This window comes from Rhinopithecus bieti, unplaced genomic scaffold (assembly GCF_001698545.2).
Source record: "Rhinopithecus bieti isolate Rb0 unplaced genomic scaffold, ASM169854v2 scaffold_2432, whole genome shotgun sequence".
Lineage (NCBI taxonomy): Eukaryota > Metazoa > Chordata > Mammalia > Primates > Cercopithecidae > Rhinopithecus > Rhinopithecus bieti.
In genome coordinates this window covers 273,115-281,362 of record NW_016804136.1, presented here as the reverse complement: position 1 = coordinate 281,362, position 8,248 = coordinate 273,115, and the positions used below count along the sequence as shown (strand labels likewise).

Below are 8,248 nucleotides of genomic sequence, written 5' to 3'. Positions count from 1 at the left end.
GGCCGGGTGCGGTGGCTCAAGCCTGTAATCCCAGCACTTTGGGAGGCCGAGACGGGCGGATCACGAGGTCAGGAGATCGAGACCATCCTGGCTAACCCAGTGAAACCCCGTCTCTACTAAAAATACAAAAAACTAGCTGGGCGAGGTGGCGGGCGCCTGTAGTCCCAGCTACTCCGGAGGCTGAGGCAGGAGAATGGCATGAACCTGGGAGGCGGAGCTTGCAGTGAGCTGAGATCCGGCCACTGCACTCCAGCCCGGGCGACAGAGTGAGACTCCGTCTCAAAATAAATAAATAAATAAATAAAATAAAATAAAATAGAACAGTTGCAATTTTACGTGTATCTAGGTGGATATTTCACAGACATATTTCTCCCTAAGTAGTTAGCGAACTCCAGGAGTATAATTTTTGGCCATCAGTGGGTTTTTTCATTGTTTGGATCTGTGCTTGGCACAAAATAATTGGTTAAAAATACTAAATTAATGAATGGAACTTGTTTTCCTCATTTCATCATGAATACGGGCATTCATGATGAAATGAAGAAATTCACAGAATCATGTCATCTCTCTTTCATCATTTTTCCATTAATATGCAATGCCTAACCTTTACCTCCAAGTTCCCTGCTACCTGGAACATCCACTTTGATTGCTATGATTTACCTAAATTTATCCTTCAAAGATCAGCTCCAGTGTTTCTTCTATAGAACTTCTTAAAAACACCGTGCTAGTCTTCATGAAGGACCCTTCTTTTTGTAAGTTTACAAATCATCATTTCATTTCACAGTTCATGATTTATGATATCGTCCTATTTTTTCACATTATTATCCTGTTTTCCTAGTCAGATTACAAGTCTCACAGAAACCAGATCATTTCTGCATCACGCTCAGATCATAAACCATGCTGTCCAACATATACTAGGGGGCAAAAAATTGTTTGCCAAAACGATATGTGTATCTAGAAATGGAACTGCAAAAAGTAGTTCTGGGAAGTTCCTAGAATGAAAGTCAGTGTATCTGGCATTCATCACAAAATGAATTTCAGTCCTTGCCTTCATCCGTGTGCCGATATCTCTAAAAATGTCCAGTTCTTAAGCTCAGTGAGACTACCAATGTGACATAAGCACTGGAAATCTCAAAAACTCCTCTCTTCGGGGTTTGAGATCAATGAAAAGGACTTGTCCTTGTCATCTTAAAATGGCAGTCTTGACCTCTCCAAGTCACAATTCACATAATTTTCTCTGAGGCTTTAAATATCTTTCTGTCTGTGAAATATTTAGAATTCCAAGGTATAAACTTAGTAAGTTAAGTAAGCTTTTCTAATTAGGATGAGAAAATTACTCTTATGCTAAACCATACGAAAAATTCCATCTGAAGTCATTTGAAAGGTAATACCAGGAAATCATTTTCAGCATCACAAGACATTAAAAAGCTTAGTTGTAGCCACCTACAAGCTGGGATATGAGATATACAGAATGCTCAGGGCTACCTCCATGATACCTTACAGCACAGATGAGAAAGTTATTAAGTGTGTGACTATCAGGGTCTCCTGTATTACAGTATTTATAATCTTACAATCTTGTAAGATTACAAATGGGTTATATATTAGTCCGTTCTCAGGCTGCATGAAGAAATACCCAAGACTGGGTAATTTATAAAGCAAAAAGGCTTGACTCACAGTTCCACATGGCTGGGTAGGCCTCAGGATACTTACAATCATGGTGGAAGGCACTTCTTCACTGGGTGGTGGGAGAGACAATGAGTGCAAGCAGGGGAAATGCCAGACACTTATAAAACCATCAGATCTCGTGAGATCTCACACACTATCGCGAGAACAGCATGGGGGAAACCACCCCCATGATCTAATTACCTCAGTTATCAGTTATCACTGATAAGAATGGATAGAATCACGTATTTTTTTCCTTAGAGGGTAGTAGGTGTTTGTCAACATGGAGACTGGGAGACCCATAAATTATTTGTATTTACAATATCCAAAATACACTGGTGGAAAAAACTAATTTTTAATTACCAATATAAAATATTTTAAGGTATAAATGCATAATGAGTACAATGAGGTACATATACAGCCTCATAAAGTTTTATGAACACATTTTCACCCATATGACCACCACCCACATCAATATATAGAATATTTCTAGCTCTGCAGAAGACCCCTTTGTACCTTTTCCTGGCCACATTACATCTCCTGCCACAATGTAATCATTACCTGATTTCTGTTACCCTTGGTTAGTTTTGTCTGATTGTATTAGTCCATTTTCATGCTGCTGATAAAGACATACCCAAGACTGGGAAATTTACAAAAGAAAGAGGTTTAATTGGAATTACATTTCCACGTGGCTAGGGAAGCCTCACAATCATGGCAGAAGGCAAGGAGGAGCAAGTCACATCTTACATGGATGGCAGCAGGCAAAAAGAGAGAGCTTGTGCAGGCAAACTCCAGTTTTTAAAGCTATCGGATCTTGTGAGACTTTTTCACTATCATAAGAACAGTACAGGAAAGACCCACACCCATGATTCAATTACCTCTCACCAGGTCCTCCCATGACACATGGGAATTGTGGGAGTTACAATTCAAGATGAGATCTGGGTGAGGACACAGCCAAACCATATCACTGATGATGAAAATTTATAAGAATGAAGTCATACACTATGTATTTTGTTTCTGGCTTCTTTTGTCCAACACTCAACCATGTTGCTATGAGTATCCATAGTTTGTTCTCTTTTTTTTATTGCTTTGCAGAATTCCATTGTATGAACACACCATAATATGTATCTATCCATTCTTTTCTCCATAGACAGTTGGGGTTTTCTCAGGTTTTAGTTATTATAAAAAAAAGGTGCCATGAATATTCTTATACATGTCTTTTGATGGGACATATGCACTTATTTCTCTCATATAAATCCTTAAGAGTGGGATTGCTGGGTCATAGGGTAGGCATATATAATTAAATTGTAGTGTATATTGCCAAATAGTTTTCTCAAGTGATTGAATAATGATGTATTTTAACTCATAAACAAAGTATATGAATACCAGCTAACTACTATTGCATAGTACAAATTATGCCATTTGTTTCTGATTTATTATTATGAATTTATATTTTAAAAGTAACTTAGGCACTAAAACTTGGCCAGCCCAAGTGATAATTGGAATTAAAGGTGAAAGGAGGTTGAAAAACATTTATGGTCTAAAATTATACTTGAAAATTCAGCTTTATAGAAAGGCATTAAATGAATGAAACTTTAATAAATATTGTCATTTGGCAAATTACTCTTTCCTTCAGAGTGCTGGGAATTAATATTTGGAGATTAAAATTAATTAATAGTAATTTAGAAAAATGTATTAAGAAACTTATTTGGCCAGATGCAATGGCTCATGCCTGTAATCCCAGCACTTTGGGAGGCCGAGGCAGGTGGATCACCTGAGGTCAGGAGTTCGAGACAAGCCTAGCCAACATGGTGAAACCCCGTCCCTACTTAAAAAAAAAATACAAAAATTAGCTGGGCATGGTGGTGGGTGCCTATAATCCCAGCTACTTGGGAGGCTGAGGCAGGAGAATCACTTGAGCATGGAGGTGGAGGTTGCAGTGTGCCGAGATCCTGCCACTTCACTGAAGCCTGGGTGACAGAGTGAGACACTGTTGCAGAAAAAAAGAGAAAAAGAAACCTACTTTCCTTGGTTAAACAAAAAGGAATTATTCAAAGCAGATACATGAAAAAAATAGTGATTTGGGCTAAACGTATTGTTCTGTTGAATAATTGGAGTTTATTCCTCCTATGCCTGATAAAAATAACATCTTGATGTCCCAGGTTCATGCCAGTATTTTTATATTCATTTTTCTTTTGCTCTCATAAGGCCATAAAGTATATTTTTTCATATGACCAGAGAATTGTCTAACTTGCTTTCCCTGTTATTTTGCTGCATCCAATTTATAAATTCTTTTGGAAAGAAGAAAATTATTTATTTATCTATTTACAAGGGAATGAAAAGCACAGAACACTAAATTTTCTGTGCGGAGACATAGGGAAATGAAAAACCCCACACAGAAGTCTCCTGTCATTTCCTTCTGAGTGTAAACTAAGACGTGATTTTGCTTTTTCTATTTCAGTTATCTCAGGGATCTCCAGAACCAATTGAGCCCAACTTTTTCACAGCAGATTACCATTTATTACATCATTCATCCAGTGGAAACAGCCTGTCCCCAAATGACCCGACAGGTAATATTGATCAACATGGGTAATCTGACTTTCATGAAGAAACATATTGTTTGGATCAACAGCTATTTCTAAAAGATTATCTTCAATTTTTTTTTTTTAAATAGAGCTTATTTTGATTATTTATGGCAATAGTTGGAAGACACATATGGTAGGAATCTAGAAATTCCCTGAGATTTATCTTACCCAGTTGTGGCAGCTTCCTTGATCATTTATTAATATGATAAACAAACAGCAGAATCTGTGTGGGTGAGTTGTATTTCCTTTTATTTCTTTTTCGCTTATCTGATGATGGGAAATCAAATTCCCTAAAGCATGCAGGGAGATAAAGAGCAAAATAAAGAGTTTAAATATTCAAAATAGAGAAACCTTGAAACTCACCTGAAGAATCCACATTAGACACATTGAATTTTTTTTTTCTTTTGCATAAAATTCACATAGGGGGGCAGTATAGCATAGGGACTTAAAGGCACAGATTCTGGAAACCTGGGTGCCTAGATTCAAATCTCGGCTAAACCATTTAGTAGCTGACTATGGGCAATTATTTAACCTCTCTGAACCCCAGTTTCCTTGCCTGTAAAATAGGGATAAATACTTGCATCATAAGGTTATAGTGAGGATTAGAGTAAAAATAAAAAGTGCCTGTCTATTAGTAGGGGCTCAGCATAATTGAACTCTTCTTGTCATACCTGAATTCTAAGAGGAAGCTTTCAAGCTACTCTGAGGTTTCAGTACTCCTAAATAATTTTTTAATCTTTATAAACGGTAGCTATGTCACTTGGAGGAGTGGATAGAAGTGAAGATTTTACAGTTAAATGAAGACTTGCCATCTCTTTAGCTTGGAAAAAATGCTCAATTTTGTTGTGCTTTTGTTGTTGACTGAATGAATTACTTCATGAATTAATTGACAAACTGTCCTTTGGTCTTCTGGGATAAAGCTAACCCCTATGTATGCATAATTTTATTTAAAATAATCTCTGAGAAATCCAAGATAAAATGTTTAAAGTCATTTACTTTAAAAAGCATTTCCAAGACAGGGAAGTTTGTCTGCAGGCCAAACTTCTCCTCACCATAGAAACTCTGATGAAATGAAGAACTTTGATAAAAGTCTCTCAAAAACCTGAGGGTGAGTTGGCAAACTCCTCCCAGGGCAGCTGGATGCCCCACCCCAGAGCTGATTAGGCGTGGCCCTTGTCACAGCAGGCTGGGCAAAAGCAAAAACAGCAGAGCCTGCTGGTACTGTGGCCTTTAAAAATGAGCCACCAGTACTCACATTTTCATGTCTCTTCTTGACCCTAAACCCATTCTGTCTTCTCTACTTGAAGTGGCAGAGAGCTCCTGGGCCTCTACATGTCAGTGTTGATTGGTTTGAGTGAAAGCTGGTCAACACAGCTTTGGGTGGCATCGGAGTGGGTTAAGGTGCTAGTGTACCAAATTCTGATCAACCATCATAAAGTCTGTACAGCAAGACAATCTTAAGCAAAAAGAACAAAGCTGGGGGCATCATGTTACCTGACTTCAAACTATACTACAAGGCTTTAGTAACCAAAACAGCATTAACTGGTACAAAAACAGACACATAGACCAATGGAACAGAATAGAGAACTCAGAAATAGGACCATCCATCTGGAACCTTCTGATCTTTGACAAACCTGACAAAAACAAGCAATGGGGAAAGGATTCCTTATTTAATAAATGGCGCTGGGAGAACTGGCTAGCCACATGCAGAAAATTGAAACTGGGCCCCTTCCTTACACCTTATACAAAAATTAATTCAAGATGGATTAAATATTTAAATGTAAAACCCAAAATTATAAAAACCCTAGAAGAAAATCTAGGCAGTACCATTCAGGACATAGGCATGGGCAAAGATTCCATGACAAAAATGTCAAAAGCAATTATAACAAAAGCAGAAATTCACAAATGGGACCTAATTAAAGAACTTCTGCACAGCAAAAGAAACTATCATTAGAGGTTACAGACAACGTACAGAAAGAGAGAAAATTTGTGCAGTCTAACTATCTGACAAAGGTCTAATATCCAGAATCTGCAAGGAACTTAAACAAATTTACAAAAAAAGCAACCCCATTAAAAAGTAGGCAAAGGACATGAACAGACACTACTCAAAGGAAGACGTGGCAGAGAGCTCCTGGGCCTCTGGAGCTCCTTATGTGGCCAACAAACATATGATAAAAAGCTCAACATCACTGACCATTAGAGAAATGCAAATCAAAACCACAATGAGAAACCATCTTGTGCCAGTCAGAATGGCAATTATTTAAATGTCAAGAAACAACAGATGCTGGCAAGGCTGTGGAGAAATAGGAATGCTTTTACACTGTTGCTGGGAATGTAAATTAGTTCAACCATTGTGGAAGACAGTACAGCGATTCCTCAAAGACCTAGAACCAGAAATACCATTTGACCCAGCAATCCCATTACTGGGTATATACCCAAAGAAAAAAACATCATTCCCTTATAAAGATACATGCACACATATGTTCATTGCAGTACTATTCACAATAGTAAAGACATGGAATCAACCCAAATGCCCATCAATGATAGACTGGATAAAGAAAATGTGGTATATATACACCATGGAATATTATGCAGCTATAAAGAGGAATGAGACATGGATGGAGCTTTGCAGGGACATGGATGGAGCTGGAAGCCATTATCCTCAGCAAACTAACATAGGAACAGAAAACTAAACACCAAATGTCCTCATTTATAAGTGGGAACTGAACAATGAAAACAGATGGACACAGGGAGGGGAACAACACACACTGGGGCCTGTCGGGGTGGTGGAGTGGGTGAGGGGAGGGAAAGCATCAGAATAAATAGCTAATGCATGCTGGGCTTAATACCTAGCTAATGAGTTGACAGGTGCAGCAAACCGTCATGGCACATGTTTACCTATATTATAAACCTGCACATCCTGTACATGTATCCTGGAACTTAAAATTAAATTAAATTTAAAAAAATAAAAAGTCTGGCCAGCCATTATAAGCATATTATATATGCTTATAATATACATATACATATTATATATGCTTATAATATAAATATACATATTATATATGCTTATAATATACAGATGTTGGAAAGCTGTAGGCAAGAGGATGACTTGAGCTCAGGAATTCAAGACCAACCTGGGCAACATAGTGAGACCCTATCTTTACAAGATGATGATGATAATAATAATAATAGTAATAATAAACATTTTAAAAGTCTTCCAGCAATAAATACATTTTTTTGCTCTAGGCAGTTATATGAAAGGATCAGATCTTTGCTGTCTTTCACATCTATATCTGCCTCCCTGTAAGAATCCATTTTCTTTCTAATGTATATTTATTCTTCTTGGCCTGTGGATTAGGGAGAGTTTCTTAATCAGAAAACACCCATCAGGTAATTTGCATTTGGAATCACCCCTCAATTGCCCTTAACACATACACACACACACCTCTAACTTAATTGGACACTATGAGCAATGCCCCTTAATCTTCGTATATCATTTTATGATGGCCATGCCAAAAAGTCAGTTATTAAAGAAAGAAAAGCAAAACATTTGAATATTCAAAGCCAAGGCAGATGCTTTGGAATTCGCTTGTTCCATCTTTATCATTAAGAAGTTGACCTGTTTGCCCTGTGGTTGAAGTCATAATTGCCAGTACAGAATAAGAAAATGTGAACCCAAATGTCAGACTTTCCATAATTTATCTTTTTCAGGCTTACCAACCAGCTTTGAATTGGAGGAAGGAATAACATATGAACAGATGCAGGTGAGGTTTTTGCAGTGTCTCTGAATGATTTTATTTTGTTGCTTTTAATTCAATACTAACCTGATTTTTTAAAAAAATTTAGACTGTGATTGAAGAAGTCCTTGAGGAAAGTGGCTATTACAATTTTACATCTAACAGGTAAGAACTAGAGTTTACTTTCAATTGTGAAAGATGAATTGAGGTCATCAGATGTTAGATCTAATTTCTCTATCCTTTATTCCAGAGTTTTTTTTTTTTTTT

At 37.3% G+C, this 8,248-nt stretch overlaps 1 protein-coding gene across 1 annotated transcript in view; it reads left to right on the top strand.

The window, feature by feature from the left end:
- Positions 1-8,248, top strand: part of NEK10 (NIMA related kinase 10) — a 260,776-nt gene that overhangs the window by 246,313 nt on the left and 6,215 nt on the right. Inside the window, 3 exon segments of the mRNA XM_017865822.1 lie at positions 4,119-4,229; positions 7,956-8,008; positions 8,091-8,146. Of these exon segments, the coding sequence (XP_017721311.1) occupies positions 4,119-4,229; positions 7,956-8,008; positions 8,091-8,146 (220 nt within the window).